At 38.5% G+C, this 25,568-nt stretch overlaps 1 protein-coding gene across 1 annotated transcript in view; it reads right to left on the bottom strand.

Moving 5' to 3' along the window:
• Positions 1 to 25,568, bottom strand: part of PTPN13 (protein tyrosine phosphatase non-receptor type 13) — a 120,597-nt gene that overhangs the window by 73,776 nt on the left and 21,253 nt on the right. The window contains exons 2-5 of the mRNA XM_061350944.1: positions 19,275 to 19,394; positions 10,629 to 10,798; positions 4,958 to 5,023; positions 2,341 to 2,526 (exon numbers count right to left, since the gene is read on the bottom strand). Coding sequence (XP_061206928.1) covers positions 2,341 to 2,526; positions 4,958 to 5,023; positions 10,629 to 10,798; positions 19,275 to 19,389 — 537 coding nt within the window. The 5' untranslated portion in view covers positions 19,390 to 19,394. The remainder of the gene's footprint in view (positions 1 to 2,340; positions 2,527 to 4,957; positions 5,024 to 10,628; positions 10,799 to 19,274; positions 19,395 to 25,568) is intronic.

Genomic DNA, 25,568 nt, shown 5'->3' with positions numbered 1-25,568 from the left:
GCTGATACCTCACACAATTTATTACACATGTAAAATCTTCATGCATTTGTCAGTAGCCTATTCTTTAGCCCCTCAGGCACATTCCTTTTGTGTGTGAGGCTTAACTATTCCCAGACGTTTAACTTTTTATTTTCTTAATCATTAGTTCCCTTAAAAAAAAATAAATTTCCACATGTACAATCATTCAAGGAAGAGATTATTTGATACAACAAAGAATCTTTAGTGAGATCTTTTGATATGTTGGGAATTGGCTTAACTTGGACAGTGGCTTAGCTGGGAGGTGGGAAGGAGAAATCAGGCAGTCTTTTATCCATTACAGTTACAACGCAACTCAATTAACATTAAGCAGATGGAATCCGCCTTGTGCTATACTGACCTTTTCAAAGCGTATTAACATGGAAAGTGAAAACATTCAAACAGGGCCTCTCAGCTGTGCTTTACGGAGTACCAATAGATCAGTTACAGAGCTAAGACCCCTCTAGTCTTTGATAAGGCCACACAAGACTGGAGGCATGCTGATCTTAGAGTAGCAAGCTGTACTCTGGTTCTAAAACCTCAATTTTATACGCTTTTCTTATTAACTTAAGAATTCCAGCACACATACAGAGCACTAAACATTAAAAACAGCAGGGATGGCTAGCTAAGGTGTATGAAAACACAGCAGCACACCTATGTCGTCGTTATTCTGTCAACTCTTGGTTCTATTTGGCTGATTTGTTCTTGTCTTCTTGTAAAGCCAATGCAGCAACATGTTATGGATTAGGTTTAAAAGGCTACTGGTAGAGGAAACCTATAAGGTTAGCAAAACTTCAGCACTGGATAACTGCCAGTAGTCCTGCTCCTTCATTATCAACATTGTATAGGAGGGAGGAATGCAGTTGCTGGATTCAGTACATACATTTGGGACCACTATTGCTGTCTTTGGCAGGTCGGTCTAGATTACTCTGTCACACTAACATCACACTCCCTCTAAAAGCTTGCTGACAAGAACAAGATGAGGAAAAGCAAAATATTTGCTAAGCAATATCCTTTAGGAACTTGGAGACTGATGCCTCACTCTCTATTGTGGCCTTTTCTATAGATTGTGGCCCGATTTAAGGTTTGGAACTTATTTTAATAGCTTCACTGATTAAGGCCCTGTAGGCCTTTATTTCATTGAATGACAGACTTGCTTTTCTTGGCAACTGCACAGGACTTCAGATATTACAGAGAGGAGCACTGGACTGACAGACATAACCTCACAGACTAGACAATGCTTTGTGGAGCTCAGGCTCAGCATTATTTCTGGAGGCCTGTCATAATCAGCTGCTGCCAAATATTAGACAAATTCAGGGACCTCTCACCTCATGCAAGTGTTTGCAAACCAGATTTATGAACAACTAACTAACAATTAGATCATAACAATATATTTTTTTCGTTTTACAAGGAAGCATTAGCAAGTCAAACATTTTTCTTGCAATTACACTGCTGTCTCTCTAGACACCAATTTTTATGTTGGCATATCCCCTATGAGATAAAAAAAAAAAGGAGTTTAAATGATATAAAGCCAGATAAAATTCAGGACCACCATGGAATATCATTCCAGCAGTAATAAACAGCTCATCATTTCTTCTAATTATAAACAGAACAGAAGGAAAGCAAGTATTGGTCACAGAACAGTCTAACAGTATCAACAGCTGATGGCCTTCCTTTCTACTCAGAGCCTTGAAATTACTTAACTATTCTGAAGTTATGTTGTAATGGTTTAGGTGAAGGGAGAGGTTGCCTGTCAGGAATAGCAACTTTGCAACATGAGTTGATGTAGTTCCTTTTACTTCTGAAAACAGTTTAATGCATTTGTCATCATTAGACAATAACATCCTCCACAATTATCATATCCAAAAGCTTAGCAGAAGTGCAAGACAACTGGCACGCTGCCTAAAATGTACCTCTTCCGGTTAATAAACAACTCTCCAAAAGTCAAGCATAGCTTGAAAAAATAAAATTCACAGCAATCATTTCTGAAGCATTTCAAGTAGCAACAATTCTAAGGCTTGCCCCAGAGTTCATCGTGGTTTTTGTTCTCCCATTTTTCCCTACTTTATTTCAATGAAGACAAACAGTTCACAAAATTACCTTCCTCAGAAACAGCAGTCATGAACATATATTCCAGGAGGAACTGTCAAGTGCACAAACTGTTACAGGGGGAGAAAAGGAATTCTCTCCTTTTAACACTCACACTTATCAAAATTGCAACATCATAAAACAAGAGGAAGAATGACTGCAGAGTGACTCTGAATTAGCAGCTTTGCTCTCTTCCTGCTCATCTCTATTATTCTTCAAATGCTGATAGAGACTTACCCCAGACAGGCTTCCCAGAACCAGTCTGACCAACTGTTTCACGTATGAAAAAGAAGGGGCACAGTTACTGTTCCTTATGTGGGCGCTGCAAGCATCCAGAACAGTCCGTACAGACACACGGGCATAAATGACATCTTCACACATGCCGAGGAGTATGCTGTTGAGATGATCTCCAAGTTTGATAGGCTAGTGACAAACAAACACAGGAGAGATAGGAGAACCAGTTTTATCAAGTGATTTGTGGTATACACAGAGACAAAAGATATTCAGCACAGTAAAATAACTATGAGACTTACTGCCTATGTTATCTAAATACCAGTTTGAAAGTCACCATCTAGGTGGTGAAAAAATAGCAGTTGTAGATCAGGATAGGCACTTATCATGTAGATTAGATTCCTACTCTACAACAAACTGGCTAAAACCAGATGCCTCATCTGTAAGTTCAGGTCACTAATGCTTCCCTTTCTTAAGGACTCAATGACTGGCAGAAAGGTTCAGAGGAAATTTTCTCTGCTGTTTTTGAACTTTTTGCAATTTTGTAACTGTCTCTACTCATTTTCTACAGTTACTCACCTCACCAATATTTTGCAGCAGCTGTGTTAGCATTTCCAAAGTGCAGTAACATCATCAAACAGTACCAACCAAAAAAATAAGGAATAAACCAGCAAAGCCACTAGTTTAGGAAGTAAAGCTTCACAGTTGCACGACAACACCCATACAGTTAAGAACCATCTAGAATTAATTCTCCTCTACCCATTCAGCTAATTCAGCACACTGTATGTGGAATATCACTCCTCAGGGTATGCAATAATGAGCAATAACACTTGTTCCCAGATGCCGCAGGCACTTGGGACTTGAACTTTCTGATCCGCAACTCTCCGAAAGTGGTGGTTACCCACAAAGTACAAGTGTTGTGCTTTTTGCATCACAGAGCACTTCAAACCATTATAATCTGCCAATATTCCCTGTATTAGTACTCTTAAGCTGTACCATTAAAAAAAAAAGTAAATAAAGAAGAGGGTTCTGGATGACCCTTGTTCAATTAACACAGGGTTTTCCCATCTCTCTAACACTTCTAACTAGCTGTAAAAATCACTCTTGTATTCAACCACACTCCCAGCAGAGAAGCAGCTCATTAGTCAACACAGGCAGACAAATACAGAAAAAAACACACCTTAAAGACAAGAAAATCTGAATGTGCAATTCAACAGTTAAAAGTAACGCCATACGCAGACTGTCCTTTTGCACCCACTAATGCCACTGGACAGAGGCAGCGCATGAGACATCCCAAAGGTAAATTCTAGACTTCTACTCCCCTTTTCTTTCCAGGCATACCTCACCTCACTGTCTTTGGAAAAAATATTGTTATATCAAAAGGTAGAGTACTCCTTCCCACTGCATTACTCTGAAATTGTTGCTACAACCTGACACAAAAGGAAGAAACAAAGAAAAGGGTGACTAAAATTCATACCAACTTTCTGTTCAACACCTACCTTTACCTACCTTCAATCACTCACTACTGCTGAATAGTGCTCTTTTCCTACAAAATGGGAGAGCAAAGAAAGGGCATAGCTGTCTAAGAAAATATTAGGGCTCTTGGGACAGGCACTGTAGGCATTGCAAATAAGTACCCTTAAAACAGTCATCGCTTCACTGAAGCGAGTTGTTCTGACTTTTGCATTTGGGCAGCTACTTCCCAATCAGTATAACTGAGAACCCAACTAGCACTAGGAACTGAACACTTACATTGCCAAAGAGCCTTTCAAAAGTTTCTTCCTTACCCTTACATATAACACCAACTAGTGGGACTAAACTCAAATATGAAACAGAAACAGCCCCTTGAGTTGCACAATGCTCTGCCAAATGCCGCAACTGAAAGTCACACTTTTTTGGATGCATTTCATCTTATGTTCACTCTTCTGCATATTGACTTCTGAATGTTTATTTGGGGGCAGGGAAAGAGCACCCAGGAAGATGATGAATCACATTATCTTCGGTCAGTTTCGTAAAGACAGCCTAGGATTTCTGCTGGGTGTGTGAAATAACCCCATTGAGCAATAACACTCAGCTCTAAGTAGTCTGCAACTGTGTTAGCTAACATTGCTATAGATAGATAGCATTGACTGACAAGTCAATAGCAAGAGTCTACTCCCTCTTCCAAACAATTCATACCCTGTCTTGGCCATTGTGTAACGTAAGTATCTGTATGTGCCAAGTCCAGACTCACAGAAACAGCAGCATAGAGAACAAGTTGCTTTATTATTAGTAAAGTAACAGTGTTATTTAAATATTTGTTTTTCTATAAGCCTAAACCAAAACAAATATTTTTTTTCCTTTGTCAGCAGCTTCAACTGTTGTCTTTTACCCTGTGACACTACAGGATAAACTAGCCCAGATATGTCTTCATGGAAACTACCAGAAAGGTAGTATCAGCGCCTTCCTTCTGCAAGATACCACCACCCTCACACACTCCACAGAAAAAAAAGTCCCAAGTACAGGAAAGAAACCTTCCTCTACAGTGTCTCATTATGACACCTGCATGTTAACTCAAATGCATATTCAGTCAAACTATCAAGTCTGAAGTTGCAATATTAAACAAAATGAAAGCTAAACTTACCTGACTTTGAGGAACTTCATGGTCAGCTCCCCAGAAAAGTGCCATACCGAGAGAATAAATATGGACCTGTCATGAGGCACAAGACATCAGCTCATTGAACAGGACTGGAAATGCAAAGCAGGGCTTTAAAACAGAACAACTAACAGCATCATTTAGTCTACATTTAGTCCTGGTATTTAAGCTCACTTGTCTTCCAGTTTTTTTTTTCTCCTTCGCCTACAGCTATGAAATAAATGTACTGCATCTAACCAATGCCTCTGTCTTCTCTGTTCAGTTTTAAGCTTTCATCTCACTTTGAAGCCACAAGCACATGTAATCCCTTTTATCAGCCTGGTGTGGGGTACACACTCTATTGCTTTGTCCAAGGGTCCTTAAATTTTAATCTAAACGCAAGGCAGACCTTAGAAGGAATAAAACAGCAGGCTTCTGCTGTCAAGAGATCCCTAAAACTGGGATCAAAGGAAAAAAAGGAATGAACATAAAAGCATCAACATATAAAGCAGTAACCGTAAGCTATTATTGACACTTTCAGACACATTAATCATTACATGTATAATTAATGATTAATATCAGCATTAATGACATTAATATATCTTTAACATAATTAGCCCATGAGAACAGGGAATAAAACCTTTAAATACTGCAGAATTGAGCGCAAAGGACATACTGCCCCTGTAGGTGACTGTGAAAACCAAACAGGTAAGCAAGTGCAGAAAAAAAACAGTTTTTCTGTACAGTGTAAGTAACATACAGTAGTGATGATTCTTTCTACCAAGTTATTAGTAATATTTGTACTGCTTAAATTTGTGCAACTTAAAGCAACAAGCTTATTATATAATTGGCAGATGATGAACAGCAATTACAGGGGCAGCAATAAATTAAAAGCAATTTGCCTAAGTCAGCCTCTTTGCTAACTAAAAGCAAAACATCTAACTTAAGTCCTAGAAATATATATTGACAAGATCTGTCCAGACTCAGGTACTTCATATAGAGATTTAAAAAAATTAAGTGTAAATTGAGCACACAAATGTAATGGATGGCCTCAACAGAACTTACAAAATCAGAAAAATAATTTTCTTCTTCTCATACTGTAATACACAGAGTTGTTAAAAATCATACATCTATGAATAGCTTAAGGTCCTACAAGATAATTCATCTTTGTACTGAGAAGTCTCTTAGCCTACCCAAGACAACAAAATATATTCTCAAAGACTCAGAAAAAGGATGGTACATAAATATTTTCCACTTTAGACCACTCCGTTTGAAAGACATTATACCATCACTCCACCACGCCAGGAATTAACCGCAAAACACAAGTATGGTGTATTTTCATATTTCTGCTGTAAAACAGGAAAAAAGTTTCTTTTATGTATTTGGAAGAGCAGCACAGCTTTGTAAAAGAGTAGGGAAATGATTACTAAATACACTTAGAAGCAACATGTATTAAAGTTGCACTAGTAAATTCAATGTGCTTTATTCATATAAAACTGGAATTCAGCATACTTTGAAAAGCACCCCAGTCCTAAACTTCTGCCACTTAAATCTTGCTGGATGGTCTCTATCTAGCACAGCATATGAGTAAGCGTAGGACAGAAAGGTTCCTGTCAGTATAAGGCAGTGATATACCAGATACTGCTGACACACGGTTACTCAAACATACAGTCCCGTCGACTAACACTAAAACACAGCTGTATGCTAGACACAAATATGCAGCCAGCACTGTATACCTAACAAGGGCTCACCCATACTTCAACCTTCTCTCCCAGAAAGAAAGCACTGGCCAAAGTAGGGTCTCTCTGTTCCATACAAAGAACAGACACTGTAACTCAAGGGTTCTCAGTTAATACCATCGCCCCATTCAACCAGAAATATTATCTTTCAAATACTGAGAAGATAGTTCCATATCTGGCTGTGAAAAAAATCCAACATAACAATGAAAAACAACAAACAACACCCCCCTACCCCTCCCAAAAGCCCCCCCAACTCCTCCTGTCCTCCAGAAATGCAAAAAAAGGCAATTAAAAAGTCTGTTATCAAAATTATTAATTCTAATCAAAGAACTGGTCATGGTCCTAAGTTTGTCAGTATTCAAGAAGCATTTGGACAACACTCTTGAATGTATTTAGTTTTTTGATTTCTCTGTGGAATTTGGAGTGGGACTCTATAATCCTCATGGGCCCCTTTCAACTCAGGATATTCTGTCATTCTATGATTCTAAATTTCAACATAATGGAAGATGTTTTCAACAATCAAGAGCATCATCCTCAACAAAAATATTACCATACAACCCTGCAAACCAGACCTCTAAACTGAAACATGCTACCTGTAAACAGCTTTCAAAATAAAAGCATCTCTTCAAAAATTCTAGCTTATTTCTCTATTTTGATACTTTTAATATTTTCCACAGAATACCAAACATCAAATTAATTTCCAAAATGCATCACAGAATGAATGAGATTGGAAAAGACCTTTAAGATCATAAAGTCCAACCTTTACCCCAGGACTGCCAAACCCACCACTAATCAATGTCACTGAAGGCCTCATCTACACAGCTTAATAATGCTTCCAGAGATGGTGATTCCATCACTAACCTGGGCAGCCTGTTCCAATGCCTGACCACCCACTCGGTTAAGAAATTTTTCCTAAGATCCAATCTAAATCTCCCCTAGCACAGCCTGAGCCTGTTTCCTCTTGTCCTAATTTTGTGTATGGTTTGTTTACTCTATTTCCAATAAGCTTGAAGCTACCACGGACTATTTTATATTCAAATTGACAGTGTGTCTAGGAATCAAAAGGGTATTCATTGACCATAACTTTTTCTATTACTTGAATACACTGTTACTTTGTGTTAGCAAGTAAAGCCATAACTTCAAAAGACAAAATGGCAACCCTGTCACTGTGTTACAAAGCGTTAAGAAACAAGATGTTTTTCTGCCTTCAGCAGCTTTCAGACATGGTCTGATTTCAGAATAAAAATCAAAAAAGAAAACAGTGAAAATTTCCAGTAAATGAGCTCAGTGAACTACAGCAAGTCGTGATATGAAAAAGTTAAAAATTACCACAGTCAGCATGTGTGAAGCAAAATACAATAAAGAAGAAGCCAACATATCAAGACAACCAGTGTACCATCCAACACACAGTTTAATACAAATGTAAAGGGAAACAGTCAAAAAACCCCGATGCATACATAAGCTGCTTACAAGCCCTACTAACTTTAACTAAGCAAGCCCTAATATGACAAAAGTTTTCATACAAAGCTATGTTTCAGGTAGCTGCCTACTTCCATACAAGCAAGTAAGCAAATAAACCCAAAAGGACTGATATGTTTGAGGCATTTTGCACAGATGTATTACACAGCGTAGTTCCCAACCAGGGGACTATAGACCAGTGTTACAGATGCTCTGGTCTTTTTCCTGATGCATTATTAGAGATTATTTTTACATGTACTGGTATATAGCACGGCCATCATGAAAAGAGTTCAATTCTTAATGGTACATTCATAAGAATACAACTGAAGGGTCTCATATGAGCAAATGCAGGATGAGTAATTCTCAGCTCCTATTTTGAGATTATCTTCCCTGCACCCAGACATGACTACCACACTGGAAGAACAGCTGTGTGATTTTCCACAAGGCTTTAAACCAAGAACAAGAATGGTAGTAGCAAGTTTTCTTCAAATGTATTTGTATCATCCCAGGCTATCAGAACAGTTAATTTCCTCCACCAGTGCATGCAAAACACACAGAAAATCAAGTGAAGTTCAAACATAATACAGGTTAATTCACCTCAAGCCCAAAGCCTGAAGCTTCAGCCTAATGCTAAAGCTGAATACCATAAGCTAAAGGGTTTTATTTAGTTTATACATGACTGTATGAGTAATTTGCTTATGTAAAGCCAAAGCTTGTCTATTTCCATGTCCAATTGTTTCCCAAAGAAAACAGCGACAAAGTTGCTGCAGTCTGGAGTCTCAATGTTGTCATCAGCTCCCAGCAAGCAAGGTTATACTGTTATCAAGGAATAAAGTCAAACAGCCACAATCAGTGAGCACCAATCAGCGCTGCCTATATGCAGAATGCCAGTATTTGGTCACCGCCTATTGATATGCTCTGTGCTGGAGTTTACAGGCCATTGTGGCCCCTCTGAGTATTTCCTGCCTAAAGATTAAGAAATATCAGAGCATGGCTCTTAATAGTAACAGTTCTCTGTTTATTTCAAAAAGAGTAAAGTAACATAATGAATTAGTGCTGGCACAGAACAAAGAATGCAATCAGCTCTAACGAAGGTCACAACAATGTCAGTTCAAAACTGTTTTCTGGCATTTTAAAGGCCTGTTTTGTATATTAACTTCAGAGTTGGCACTAGAGGTAACATTACTGTCTTCAACAGTGTTGTCTCTTGAAAGAGAATAAACAATTCCAACAGTATGACTACAGAGTTTGGCAGCTGCATCCTACACAACTGATCCAGAATTTGCATTGATGTCAATGTTATTTTTATTTCTCTATTAAAATTTTCAACCAAGGTTGCTAATTGCTTATAGTTTTGGCATAGATAAAATTATATACATATTTTATTCTATCATTAACTTTGTCTACATTGCAGGGCAAAAAGGATGTCTGAAAGGCTTGCAAGTAAGTGAGGGAACAGTGATTTTTGGTAGGTATTTGGTGATACAGTCCTAAAGAAAATTGTCTATATACAAGGTTTAGAAGCAAAAAGCTGCAAACACAAGAAATTCAACACAAGCCTCCCCCATGTTTCAATAGTCCTTGTGCACACAACAGCAATCAATGCCAATCCCAGTTTCCTCTGGAATAAGAGTATGTTGCTCTTCTTCCCAACTGCCAAATGTCATAATTGTTACCAGATTACAACAGTGGTTGCAGCTAGCTTCCTTCCCTAAGGATTATCGATCCAGAGAAGCCAAAGAGATGGAAATAGGGCTCAGTTTCCTTCTTACTCCCACACATAAAATATCTTTGACAAGGCCAAGGGAATGTTTTTCTGGGGAAAGCATTACCGTTTGCAACAAATTATTGGTAGGAAAACATTTGAGAAGCCAGTGATTTTGACTGGGCATATCAATGACCTGGAGAAGATCACACATACAAACCTTACCTGCCTCAACATCTAACCCTGGGGAAGAGTTAAAAAAGGAAGGTGGAAAGGAACTATTCTGCACACAACTGAGGAATACTTAGGTTAATTAAAACAAACCTTTCCTTCCAAGAACAGTGTAGGAACACCCATTTTTTTAAGCCCTGGATTGTGCTTGAGAAATTGCCTTGCTTATCTCTCATTTTGTGAAAAATATAAAAAAAAAGAAATAAATGGTGTTGCTGTAATTTTTTTTAGAAAAAAAAAGGCAAAGTATTGCTTATTAACTGATGGTCAGTTATCCTGTGCAGCTGTTGCCCAACTATGGCTGTCAGCAGCACACATGTGACACAGACCTATACACAGACACTTCTTCTTAAGTGCATATAATTATAACCACTATCCCACTTCTATAGAAAGAGCAAGAGGATCCCTGTTCCTCTCACAAAAGAAATCTAGAATTACACATACAAATCAAGAAACACAGGAAGCCAAAAAGGACAGTTTAAAGCTACCTTGTGAAGGAATCAACATCAACAGGCAACTCCTGTCTGCCAAGGAAGAGGTACTCTACCTTTTCAACATCTGACAAAGATGATAGAGATTGGTTCTGCAGAACCTCTGGTGCTGTAAATGCTCGCAGGTCTTGTTGGGAGACATTTTCATCTGTAAATGATACACTGCCAGATGGGAGCAACAGGAGAGACCATGGAGAAATGATGAATCCCAGAGCAGTAGGATCAGCTGTATTTGAAAAAAAAACCAAATGAAATTAAAGCAACATTCTTTGATATTCTTGCTTGATGTTATTTTATTTGCTCAAAGGCAACTTTAATAACCAGTCTACAGATTATTAATCTAATAGATTCATGCTTCCTTTTCCACTTGTGGTGCTTCATAACCACAGCAACCACCACAATTTTAATCACACTAAGGAGCAGCAGCACCTATCTTTATTGACTATTCTTTGCTATTATCATACCAGCAAGCTGCTACAATACTACAAGCACTCCTGTCCTCAGGCTGTTTCATTTATGTTACAGTTGACATATAAAATGATCACATTTCCTACCATACATGTCATTAAAGGCTAACTCCATTCCTATTGTAGGAATTAACTGCTTTACTAATATATCACTCCTGCAACAGCAATGATCTGAGAAGACAAAGTTAGTAGAGAAGGAAATTCTTATTAGAGTAGCTGACAGAACTGGACAAAAGTGGAAAAGTTCTGGGGCCCAGAAGTATTTTTCTGGCCCAAAGAAAAAAAAAAATTCAAAAGGGAGGAAGAAAAAAAGTAATTTGGGCAAAGAATAAAACTAAAACCTTACTAAGATTGCCCATTCAAATCCTGTTTGTAACACTTGAAAACAGCAAAACTAGCACTGAAATCAGTCGACCAAACGTGACAGAAAATTTCCGACACCACAAATACACAATCTGTCAGCTGTGTTTTTGATGTCTGATAACACTGCTGTCAAGCTTCTGGCCACAGACCTCCTAAAAAAAAAAAAAATAAATAAGGGTAGGAGGGGAGGAAGGAGGAAACACAAGCTACATGTGCAGGGGAAAGTGTTAAACTCAAAAACCTACCTTGAAAGTAAAAGTTACTAAGGCAGGGAAAAGAAAGATCATTTCCTTGAGTCAAAAGTATTTTTTTCTACACCTCAAACAGTAAATCAGCTTAGTTTTGCCTATGTAGAAATAGAAATTAACTGTTAATTTTCTACAAGCGAAGAGGCAGTTGGTCTGTTTTCTGCTACATGATATATCAAAGACCTGAGGAAATACACATTTAAAGGATAAGTATTTCTTTTTCCTCTACACTGTAAGCAACAACAGCAGAATAATAATTTCCTTTCAGCCCCACCACTAACAAATTTTCCACTCTCCTATCAGCTCAAGATGTTCCTACAGTTCTGGTTCCTATCTTATTCAATTATCTTGTAATCTAGAATATTTCTAATCTCCTACGAAATGTATTAAATTACTACTTGCAGGTATCAGATGTAAAAGGATCTACCAAGTCCTTCCATTTCTTCACTCCGCTTCCTCCAAGAGAAGCTAAGAAATTGCTTCTAAGCTTTCTACATTCTGTGATGTCAAAGCAAAACCATATTAATAATTTGGTAGTGCAATTATCCAGAAAAACATTCCCAATTTACAGATCCTGAAGCTCTGAAAGTTTCCTCTCCTACCAACGTGTGCAAGAGAAACCATTCAGTAGAGAACCCTATAATTAATTTTTCAGTCTAAACTTACACAATTTTCTGAATACACCTTGAATTGCTATGCAGAATTTTGCTTTAAAAAGGAAAAGAGACCATGTCGTGAATGCTCCATCCCTGGCAGTGTTCAAGGCCAGGTTGGATGAGGCCTTGGGTGATATGGTTTAGTGTGAGGTGTCCCTGCCCATGGCAGGGGGGTTGGAAGTTGATCTTAAGGTCCTTTCCAACCCTAACGAATCTATGATTCTATGAAACATTCTAGAAATGGAAACATCCTACAAACTGTACTCAGGTAGCTATTTCAAGTTGTTTAATCACCTGTGAACCAAAGCAGTATGTTACAGTTTTTCTAATGGATTTTAATATGTCAGTGTGTTTTCCAGAAAGCCAGTATGAACAGCTTAGGAATTACAGTACAGAACTGGTTTCCCCCGCTCTGCTTTTTATAATATATGAGAGAGGCTGTCTTCTTGGCTCTGGAAATGTGTTTCATTGATCTGTTTTTTTCCTATTGGTCCATAAAAAATTAGTAATTGATGGATGGTATCTCTGATCATCTAGGGTAAACCAATTTAAGCTCTCACAAAGAACTCCCTGTGGAAACCAGAGTTCCTTGTCATACATGCATATATTTAAAAAAGCCCCAACCCCCCCTAAAAACCACCTAATACATAAAGCCAAACACAGCATTATCTCTATTATACACAGAAGACAAGATCTAAGGTGGTTTTTTTTCTATTCTATTTCAGTAAGTAAAATTGAAAGACATGTTAGATAAACCTGTGGATGCCAATATAAGCTAAACTAAATAAAATAGGGCTCAACAAACAAGTTATACAAGTTTCTTTATGCTTCTAGACCTCCACCAGTGTAACTTCAAATACTTTCAATTAGTGACTTTATCAAGGTGGTTGGATTTTATTTTTTTATAAATGTACTAACATTGTATAGATTTGGTCAAGAAAAGAAATACTAAATTTCATGCTGACATTAATTACCAATCTGTACACTGCAGTCCACATTTTCCCTCTTCCTCACAGCAATCCAATCAACTCCTAGCTACAAAAGGATTTGTCTGGAATCACTCTCTTTAATGGCCATGACAAAAATGTCTGCTTGATACAGCAGTGAAAATAATCAATTATGCCCAAGATCATGGTGTCACCGGGAAGTGTAGCAAGACACCTAGCATGAGGCAAATGACATTACCTCTACAGACACCTTCTCTTAGCTTAGCCAACTTCAAAACTAAAGAGTTTAGAAACCTCGTCTTGTGAAATAGCTATCAAATATGTAAACCTGAAAATAAGATGAGCTCATAAAAACTCCCCCAGCAAGTCCTTTAAATGGAACATATGGTGAAAGTAATGAAAATTGACATCAACTGAATTAATTACAATTTTCATTAAGAATGAAAACAGCATTATCAGTTCCTCCCATCCTCAAGAAATTCCATTTTGCTTTATATTTCTAACCCCACTTCCTCAAACAAAATAGAACAACTACTCTTCACTGTTGTGGCAATAAATTCAGATACCAAACAAAAGAAATGTGAAGATGAAAAGACCATTCCTATTATATGTGCATAAGAAAATATTACACTATATAGCAAAGCATTTTTAGAAAGACAACCCTAGTTGGCCATCAACTTCCAAAAATAACCCTGTTAGCAACTATGGATTATTTACTCGTTCTGTGTTTATAGACCATTGACATAAAACACTATATATTTTAAATTATAAGATATCTGCTTAAAAGCCTCTGTTGTGGGTTTAACCCCAGCCAGACAGCTTGTTCACTCACTCCCCCCCCCCTTCTTGCCCTCCCCCTATTCCCGGAGGGACAGAGAGGAGAATCCAAAAGAATGCAACTCCCACGGGTTGAGATAAGAACAGTTTAGTAACTAAGGTATAACACAAACCCCTACTGCTGCCACCAATAATAATAATGATAAAGGAAACAACAAGGGAAGAAAATACAACACCTCACCACCAGCCGACCGATAACTCGCCCCCCCAAACCAACCAAGCACCAACCGATATCTCCTCCAACCCTGCAGTCTCCCAGCCCTTCTGGGTAACTCCCAGTTACCTCCTGGGCATGATGTGCTGTGGTATGGAATACCTCTTTGGTCAGTTTGGGTCAGGTGTCCTGTCTCTGCTTCCTCCCGGCTTCCCCTCCTCCCTGGCAGAGCATGAGGCTCACAAAGTCCTTGGCCAAACCAAAACATCATTGTTATTAGTGCTGTTCACAGGCCGAAAGTCAAAACACAGCACTGCACCAGCTACCAAGAAGAAGAAAAATGACTGCTACTGTGAACCCAGGACAGCCTCAAACCAAGAAACTTCAAGTAATTTGAAGGGTTTATCATTAAGTTAGTGTTTTATGTGACAAAGACTTTAAATACATATGAACTTTTCATATTCTGAAACATACTGCTAAAACAATGAGACTGAAACACAGTTTTAAGAACAACACTGCATTTACCTGACATCTTGCCAATAATAATTTAAACAAACTTTGGAACACATATTTGTCCCCTACAGACATAGAGGCTGAATTTGTTTATCCACATGCAGTATTTCTGTCCACAATTTTCATGATCTGAAGCCATGTACAATGGATGTGTTTAACTGTAAGTTTAGAAAAAGGGCTGATTTTGCCAAGCTCATTTTGTTGACATTTTCTTAGCTTCTTCTTTTAGTAGCTTTTAACTAATACTGCCTACATCACAAATTCGGGAATCTGATCTACTGTTCCAAAGGATGAGAATAAAGTAACTCGTTCTCCATTTCCTTCCTTAAGGCATGCATCACAAACCAAAATAACTGTCTCAAATCTCCTACTATCCAGATTTAACCTAAGAAAAGAAAGTATCAAAGACGCAATGCGTCGAATAGCAGGGATCATAAGAAAGCAACAGAAACGAGTCTGCAATCACAATAACCATGTCAACTTCTGTTCAGGCTTTGAGAAGAATTTACAAGAGCAGTAAGGGAAATGCATCAGGGGAAAATGACACAAAAAAAAAAAAAAAACAAAACCAAAACACCAACCACCCACCCACCCACCCAAACGAAAACAAAAGAGATTAAAGCACTGGAATTCAGGATATGGCTCCTGGCCAGTTTTCTATCCAGTAGGTTTTGAACTGCGCTAGTGCTGCCAGCCTTCCCAGTTAACTACAGAACTATGCAACTTGGTAACAAAACACTTGTGAGAGCACTGTTTTATCAAGCAGTGCCAAGACAGAGATAATGTGCTCTTACTTAAAGTGAGGCAGTGAGCTGGGTTTGAATGCAATAAAAACTGAAAAAATCTTTAGCTATATCTGCCAAACAAATCAAAGACTTATGAAACAGTCTTCTACATGATTTAACAGGATACAAGTAGCCAAAGATGAAAAAAAAAGCCCACTACGTTATAAGATACAGCAAGTACAGGTAGAAATCTAAAATAGATCCATTTTACAATATCGATGGCAGGTAACTTTGAATTCCCAGACTATATAGAGTACAATTCAAGCTCCTTCACTTTTGTTTTCTCTCTTAAGCCATAGCCATTAGCAAAAAAGATCCTAAGTGGTGTATGTTTCATTCCACGACACAAAATAAATACCTTAAAAAGAGCACAGAACAATCCAAATAAAAATAAAAGCCAAACAACTCACACCAAAAAACCCACAACCAACCAAAATCAGAAAAACCACACCGAGACCTACAAAAGCCTGATCTCTTCTCAATGAAAAGATCAAATGTTACCAGAAGGTAAAAAAAAAAAATAAAAAATAGTCATTCCTCAACAGTTACTGGTAAAGGGAGAAAAATGATTATTTAATAGCTGACAGAAAGGAGTGGCTGGAAAGTGAGGTGGATTCCCCCCCCCGATTGTGTTTTCTCTCTTTTCAATTGAAATTGGCATTCCCCTCTGCATCTCAACTAGGTCTACAACTACTCAAGACCCAGCACTAATGCCCATCAACACATTTCACACTCTGCCTTCCTTCGCTTCATTATACATACCCAAGCTAAGCAGATACAATGCTATGACTGTTAAGGTATGCAGGTCTCCCCCAAAACACTTTCAGATGTTAACACTTTTTTTTACATAAATAATTCCTCATATACAAATTTGCAAGACAGACAATTTGTAAAGTGCCTCTTTCTTTGCTCAACCTATTTTTTTATTAACTGACTTTTTTCCTCTTCTCTTCCTTCCCCTCCCCCCCAACACACCTTGAAACATAAGGTCCAGTTATTTACAGAATCCACAATATATGCTTTAGCATTAGGAGTAGCCTAAGCATCAGGTGAAGTCTTTATCACTCTCAGTTTTGATAAACCTTTTCCAGTTAAACCTAGAAAATGAGAGGGAAGCTTGGCTTGTAATTTGCAGCAGCAAAGAGCGCACTTACATGCTTCTTAAATGCTCACATTTGAGATACTTAACTTCAAAGACCTGTTCATTTGACCTCATGGAGTACTGAGTACATGATACAGCATGTCTAAAACAGCTGATACACCCTCTCAACAAAATAGTTATTGCAGATAATTAAACAGATGTAAGAGAAGGGCAGGTCTGGTATCGGCCTTTTCAAATCTCCAGATTAATCTCAACATCACTAGCCCAATTGATGTCAGATCTGCAACCGAGTGCTAGATTGTCTTTCTCCACCATTTAACAGCTTACAATATGCTGACAAGACAGCTACCAGAGTTGATCTTCTAAAACAGTGATAAGCAACTGGACATTTCAAGCTAATCTTTCACTGCTTGTAACAACTGAAATCAGTTTGTAAAGTGTTTTTGAAAAATTCATCACCTATTAGAACTGCAAATACAAATAGGAATAAAATTATGCCCATTTCTGCACCAGTCACTGAATTAGACATGATATGGTATGTGATTAACCATGTAAGACATGGATTTTCATTATGTGCTTCATTTACTCACTGCTGGATAAGCAAATGTACTCACTAAAACACATGCAGTATTTTATAAATCAAGAAGTCATTAAATCTGTAACAGAAGGTTGGTTTGGGGCATTTTTGCCTGTTCTTCTGAAACTAGTTTAAGTAACAAATTAATTGAAGAATATGTTCTCAGCTGATGGGAGTACTAGCAAGGATATGCAACTTCAAATAGACTGACAAAACTTTTCCATGATTAAAGTAAATAAATAAATGGTTACTTGGACTGGTATTTCCTTTAAGTGTGTGTGGTTGTGAGGCTGGTGCAGGGAGACTGGCAACAGACAGCAATTTAAGAGTTGATAGTTTCTACATCCTTTTTATGCCCTCATTTCAAAACAGCTGTACAACAGACTGTTGAACAATATGCTTTTCTTTTTTTTTTTTTTAAGGAATTTAATATAGAAAACACTCAAAACTTAGATTTTGTTACAGAACAACATGTTCACGGACTCCAGAGCGAGGACGAGCATCTATAAGACTGTCAAAGCCAAATACGCTATGGAATTGCAGGAGCTAAAACCTTGCCTCTTTGATCTCTGCCAAGGAGCAATTGGTCAGCTCTGAAAAATTTGGGAAACTTACCCTCTGGCACAAAATAGTTCTTCAGTGATGTATGCTAGGTCTGAAATCTGACCAAGGAAAACAGATTTCTCTAGGACACCTGTTTGTTACAAGTCCTCCACAAATAAAGAACAAAATTGAGTCAGACAAGCCTACAGGAACCTCTGCATTCCCTGTTCCTGCATCTCTGCAATGCATCTTTACAAACCAGCACAGAAATTGATATTCAAGATGACCAAAAAAGTTTCTAGATTTTTTCCTTCGCAAAGCCAAATCTTCATTAAAGACTATCTGGTTATCCTAATCTTGATGGGAGAAATTATATTGCCTTTGTCAGCCTCAGCTATATAGTAAACCTCTTTCATTTGGTGTCTCTTGAAGTGCATTTTACCACTGGGCTATATCCCAGGTGAATTAATAGCATGAACTAAAAATAGTTTGCTGAAATAACAGAAAAACAACTCAATAAAACAGCTTCACCTCCAACAAGAGACAGATTCTTCTGGCACTGATTTTATATGAACTTGTATTTTGGTCTTCACTGATAGGAAGGCAAGACCAGAAGCTTCTGCCACCTTAGCCAGTCTTCGCTGACAAACACATTAAAAGCACATACCAGAAGCCCTAGGTCAGATTTACAGTTTGTGCTCTCATCTTTCAGTACTTGTCCCTCTGAAGGAAGTCTGTGTTCTCATTATCAAAGCCTGAATGCAGCTTTCAGTTATTACGATAACTCTTTTCTGCACTGCTCTCATGTCAAGAAAGGGTCAGCTCTTATTTTCAGTGGAGACTTCATTCTCAAAATGAATTTAGACCTACGACAATGTCTTAAATGGTTTTGCTTTATATACTTGCGAACTTTCAGGCAGATTTCAAGATGGAGGTCAACGTGTTAATTCTCATAAAGTGTACAAGAGTAAAGCTCTAATCATTCAAGATCTCTCTTTAGTCAAAGTCTCACTTGGTCTCAACAACCTGTCCTCTTTCAGAAAAAAACAAACAAAAATCATTCCTCTAATTCTCTCTGCAATAAGAAAGAGAGAGGAAATTAAGATACCAGCTTTCCCTTTCTTGCAATACAAGAAACAGGGACAGGACAGTTAGTCAAATTGCAATAATAAACTCAGCATTCCTAATAAGGAACACTCCTCAGACGCATGGGCTGGGAGGTTGCTGGTAAAGGGGAAAAAGAAAATTTGTCTGTGATATCAAAACTACCCATAATTTGCCTGCCAAAAAAATATTTCAAAGAACTTGATATAATTTGCTATTTATAATGCTAAGTCAAGTTTGATCATAAATTAAATGCTGTGTGACAGCTTCTGCTCACATCTCCCTTTGGAATCCCTTTGGAATCTTTAGGAAGTATCCAACAGAGAACACTTTCAGAGGTTGCGAAGGTACAAGACAGATGAAAATGTTTCCAGTTCTGTATATATGAGTCTTTAAAAACGCTTACCTTTTCTGAATAGTTCTTGAAGGCTCTCTGCACTTTGATTCAAAATTGCCCATACTTCCTCCTCTTGCAATGGCCCTCCCCGAACCTCCAGAGCCTCTGCCAGTGACACATGCATGTTACCTGGGAAATGAGACAGACTGATTTAAGAGTTATTTTGCCCTTGCATGCAGTACTCAAGCAGTAATAACCCATGTTCAACTTTCAGTCACAAAAAAAAAAATCTCTAACATTAAAAGAAACCATCAAATATAAATACTACAAAACAGTCACTGTGGCAATAAAGAACATTGAGCACCTGCTACTATGAAGAAGAAAAATTTAGGTTAAAACAACAATGATCCATATTAATACTGTAGGGTACTAAGGAATCAACTCAACAAGGTTGCATGCTATGGGCAAGAGCTTGCTCTGTTTAAAAAAAAAATAAAAAATAAAAAAATCCCAGAATGATTAGTAGTTACAGGTTATTAACATAAATCAGCTATTAACGTTATTTTGACAGGCCTCAGTCAAACTGCTGTTAGGAAAGGAAACTGCTCTTCCAATATCTTTTCAAGTGGCTATTTATACTGTCTTACAACCAAACAGGCAAGCAAGCAAGCTAGCTGTGGAACTGATAGTTATCTCCTTTGTTCAGCTTCTTCATACATTTACGAAAACTAAGGAAAACAGTTAGCTGCACTCTACGTATTGCATCACCAGAAAACAAATAAAGAGCCAAAAGAGGTCAGGCCTTAGTATTTTTTCAACTACTTAAAGCATTTTCACCATACCACAATATGACATTCAATTGCCCAAAACCATTTTGAAAACTGAAGAACGCATCCATAAATATTCTGAGAAAGTCAAAGCTTCATCATTTCGGTAAGCTCAGGAGCCAATGCATCATGTGTCTGCTTAATTACTCCAGCTATCTATATACACTAAATGTTCCAAGACTGAGCACTTGCACTAATTTATATTTCTGACTTAGATGCAGCTGCAATCGCTTCTCTCCCTGCTTCTCTCTAAAGCCCAAAGAATAAAATCTTGAGACTGAGCTGCAGCAAGAGTCCAAGGTATACTGTCAATCATCAGTGACAAGTTTGCTAGGTCTAAAAGGCCCCAAAATTGTTGTTGAAAATGAAAACCACAGTTCCATAAGCAATGCATATTGGCCCAAGATCAGTAACTGATACCAACAGCTTTAGATGACCCAACAGTACTGCTGGAAGTTCCTTACGCTTCCTCTCAATCAGCTATCTGGAGCTTCCCCATCAGAATACAAACCTGGCTCAGATGTCACTGTCACTCATGGCTACTAATCTAACAATCTGCAAGCAGGAAAGGCTGGCTAGTTATATTTCATTTCTAGACAATTTCATGCCTTCCGTATTTTATTACTTTCAGATAACCAGGCTCATACCATACAATGGCAATACAAAAGGCTGAATATTCTGCAACTTCTAGCTGAAAACATGGGCTTTGAAGATATTTGTTGAAGTATTACCCAGAGCCTTTTCAGCTGAAATTCTATACAATATAAAAAAATACATACTATTGGCTGTATTACAGACCATTTATTTTTCCTTACTTAATAGCTTGACGATTTTTGCTATTCAGTTACTCTGCATATTTGCTAAGCCAGATACATTTTCAACAACTAATGTTCAAAAGTCAAAAGATAACGGAAGTAAAAACAGATCCATACCACATTCAAAAGAAAGATGAAATCTGAATTCCCCAAAGACAAAAATAAATACACCATTCAAAATGGAAAGCTAGAGACTTGCTACAGACTTGTAATAAATGGATGAAAAGCCACAGATAAACATTTTTCTAATCAGTATGAGATTCACATACACCTGGCACAGTGTCTGGTCTGTAATCCCTACCAGTGAATTTTCTGGTTTCCTTGTACTGTCTCAGATTTCAGTATGTACACCTAGAATCAAACTGGATTATTCAGATTAAGAGATTTCACCTTCTCCTAGGGACTAAAAACGTATGATCTGAAAACGAAAACTTTTTGTGTGAAACATTCTAAAGGAAGTATGCTGAGCACACCACCACCACCACTGAAAATCCTCCCCCCAAAATCCTTCTCTGCCACTCTCCTTTTGTCCATCCTGCAGAATCATGATTCTTTTTAACTATGATTAATAGTGTGGACTGTTCTGTAGCAGATATAAGCTGATTCCCTATTTAACATCACCCCAGAGACCATAAGCATGTCTGCTCAAACTCCCAAACATGCTACATAAACAGTAAAAGAATTTGATGGAAAACACACTTCTTGATCACAGTAAAAAGTGTATGCATATCTACCCAGCCATGCAGACATCAGCTGTAGCAGTGTAAGCAGTAAGATCTGCTTGAGTATCACAGCTAGCAGTAGCTTGACAAATAAAAACAAGTATCACAACACACCAAACTCAAAACATTCCACATTAATTTTGGAATCACAGAAGCAAATAGGTTGGAAAAGACGTTCAAGGTCATCCAGTCCAACTGTTACCCCAGGATGGCCAAGTCCACCCCTAAATCACTAAGGGCCTTATCTACAGAGTCTTTGAACACTTCCAGTGATCGTGATTCCACCACTGCCCTGGGCAGCCTGTTCCAATGCCTGACCACCATTTTGGTGAAGCAGTTTTTCCTAACATCCAGTCTAAACCTTCCCTGGCACAGCTTGAGGCCATTTCCTCTTGTCCCATCTCTTGTCACTTGGGAGAAGAGGCCAGACACCTCCTCTCTACATCCTCCTTTCAGGTAGTTGTAGAGAGTGATAAGGTCCCTTTTGAGCCTCCTCTTCTCCAGACTAAACAACCCCAGTTCCCTCAGTCGCTCCTCATCAGACTTGTGCTCCAGGCCCTTCACCAGCTTCGTTGCCCTTTTCTGGTCCATAAGAAGAATACAACAAAACATCAATGATTACAGACACAGCCACATGAAAAATGGCACCAGCTGGGATTGGAGTAGGATTCTAGTTGTAGCCTATCTATTTTAGTAACTTTTTGGTACCTTTCTTTGGTAAGTATTGCTTTTCTTCCTCAAAACTATATTCAAGCTACAGTGCCTGACTGTCACACAGCAAAGAGCAGACCAACAGGTCTGAAGATTAAAGAAGCTTCCATGAAATGGATCTCTGCAGTCGAGGAACTGATTGAAGCAAGTTGTAGTGAAGTGTTTTGGGGAAAATGCATGGTCAGAGTTCCCATCTGTACTATCTGTTAGCAGCCAAGTACCATTAATTTAAAACGATGAAGCTGACAGTGAAAGTGCCTAGCTAAAAACATACTACTTCCCCACCAGTTTGTTTGCAAAGGATGTTTTTCACATGGAGAAAGGAGAAATTGGTAGGAATGATATTTACAATGCACAATTCTTCTGGATTTGTGGTCTCAAATTCTCAGAGCCTTCAATAAAGTGTCTGGTCCTTAATACAGAAGCTGAAGTGCTAAGTGATCAAGACATACAACAGATTTGGTGTTTGTCTAACACCTGAAGTTTGGTAAATTGCAACATGACAGGATGAAATAACTTACATAAGAGAAAAAGTTTTTGTAGAATACTGTATCAAAACCACATGGACTGTCTACCTTCACATCTTAGCCCTCTAATTGCAGCTATGTTCATGACTATATAACACTGTGTAATGCTCATTTTCCAATTAAATCATAGAATAGTTACGATTGGAAAGGATCTTAAGATCATCAAGTTCCAACCCCCCTGCCATGGGCAGGGACACCTCACACTAAACCATGCTTTGAACACTGCCAGGGATGATGGAGCATTCACAACTTCCTTGGTCAACCCATTCCAGTGCCTCACCACCCTTACAGTAAAGAACTTCCTCCTTATATCTAACCTAAACTTCCCCTGTTTAAGTTTTAACCCGTTACCCCTTGTCCTACCACTACAGCCTCTACACTACAGTCCTTTCCCAGCATCCTTATAGGCCCCCTTCAGATACTGGAAAGCTGCTATGAGGTCTCCATGCAGCCTTCTCTTCTCCAGGCTGAACAGCCCCAACTTTCTCAGCCTACTGCCATCTCATGAAGCTCCATCCTTTCAAGTGTTTAAGGTCAGGCTGGATGAGGCTCTGAGCTACCTTATCTAGTGGAATGTGTTCCTGCCCATGGCAGGGGGTTGGTACAAGATGATCTTTAAGGTCCCTTCCAACCCAAACTATTCTGTGATTCTATGATTTAAAAAGTGTATTTAATCTCCTGTTTCTAAGAACTCAGAGAAAGGAAGCCGGGTGATAGCAATAGGAGTACAGCAGACTAAGAACAGCAACCTCTTAAAATGCAGGAAAATAAAAAAGGAATATAGATGAGTTCTCTCTGTTAAGGGTAAATTTTGAGCTCATTTCAATTGAGCAAAGTGGGGCTAATCCAAGGAGAGAGTGTGAGTGGATCTCAGGAAAGCTGAATAGTATTGGCCTGAAATGACAGCACACAAAGCTGTGTAAAGACTTTCCTCTTGCACTAACAGTACCAACCACTCTGCTTCAGATTTCCAAAGATGTTCCTGGCAGTTCCTGTGGTTTTCAGTATATCAAGCTGACTGGCAAAGTGACTGGTATCAGCTGACTGGCTCACTAGTTGCATTGGCAGAGTTCTCAAAGGAGTTTTTGGTTCCTGTCAGGCCACTTTCTTGCAATGACCCCTCAACCTGTCTCCTCTTCATTTAAGATATGGATGATCTACTGGCATCCTATGCCCTGCTCCTTTCACTCCTTGTAATAAAAAAAGGGCAGATAGAAGATCATGGAAAGATGCAGCTGCTACAGATGAGTTCATTTCTTTTATCCTTGGGAAAACATTATGGTGGCACCTTACTATGAAGCCACATGGACACTTAGTTGAAGATGGGATTGTGAGGCTAACACAACTAAGCACATCCTGATTCTACACCTTGCTTTACAAGGTGAGAAGTCCAGGTGCAGTCATGATCAGGAAGCATGACAAAGGGCTAGGTGGTATGAACTCAGCATGAACTGTGAAGGTGTGGATTCCCCATACACCCAAAACCCACACACAATCATAGTCACAGAACATCCAAAAAGGGACATTCACATGACAGAGAACACAGCACAATGCAGGAGTACAGTAGACAAACTAAAACACTTAACACTGGAGAAGCATATAGAATCATAGAATCCCAGGTTACACGAACATTACTTTCAGGTTGCTTGTTCTGGGACAGAATCTATTTCCAAAGGAAAGGACTTACGTCATGTGGAGGCAGCTTTTTCTTGCTGGAGGACAAGAGAGTAAATTCAGGTGTAAATCATTTGTATCAACAAGCCCTGAGTGCTATTTCTCACCCACCATGCCATTCAGCCCTAAGCCATGCAGGCAGCACAGTTCCAAGAAAGAATGCTGCTTAAGCCAAAGGCCTCTCCCCTATCTCAAACACTTCCTTTAAAAAGGCTGTTTACCTCATAAGAACCAACTGCCAGCTCCTCCCTCTGAGGCAGACAGCTTATACACTCCCTGATGAGCGGGATGGGTAGTTCTGTCTCTTGCCTGTAAAGCAAGCTCACTAACCTCCTTGCCCCCATGCTCTACAGACCCAACAACCTGTGTTAAAGCCACACCATCTATGCAACATCCAGGCAGCACCAACATGGCGCATGAGGTGCTAACATTTTCTGAGTGTGACATTTTCCGAGTTCGAGGTAAGAGGGAAAACACAACAGAAGCAGCACCTCATACCAAGTAATACTGTCAAGAAGACTATTTACAAAGTATTACTTCCTCCCCCACCCCCAAATAAATTGCAGTTTTCAAAACACCTTGCTCAAAATTCTGTTTTTGCTCAACCACCAACTTTTTCCCTTATGCATTTTAAATTTGAAATTTAAGGTCTCCAACAGCAACCAAGAATAAGGAAAAGTTTAATGGCTTATTCTTTCCAGATTGTATTGAATTCTTACCAGCTACTGAATTAAGAAGCTATTACTATTACTGTGTTTAATAAATACTATAATGTCAGTAATTTTGTCAAGTTCCTAAAAACAGGCTGAAAGTCAAAAGGCTAAACTTCTTCAACTTAACTGCTGCTTCACAGCTTTGTGTTTTGGTTTAAGTAATACATATCCCTTGCTTTTTAATTTGCCTTCTGCATCAGCATTTTTCCCCGTCATAACTTGAGAACTAAAAGTTTAAGACAAAAGCTCTGCTTTAAAAACATCAGCTAAGATGCCTGCAGTACCTCATACTTATTTGATATCAGAATACACTTCCGAGAAACATGGAGAAGAGCTGCTTTAGTCACACACTCTATATCCGTCCAGAATATTTT

The sequence above is a fragment of the Neopsephotus bourkii genome, unplaced genomic scaffold (assembly GCF_033783945.1).
Source record: "Neopsephotus bourkii isolate Nb327-2 ecotype Australia unplaced genomic scaffold, CSIRO-AGI_Nbou_v1 NB_547, whole genome shotgun sequence".
NCBI classification, from domain to species: domain Eukaryota; kingdom Metazoa; phylum Chordata; class Aves; order Psittaciformes; family Psittacidae; genus Neopsephotus; species Neopsephotus bourkii.
This window is presented reverse-complemented; position numbering and strand designations above follow the sequence as displayed.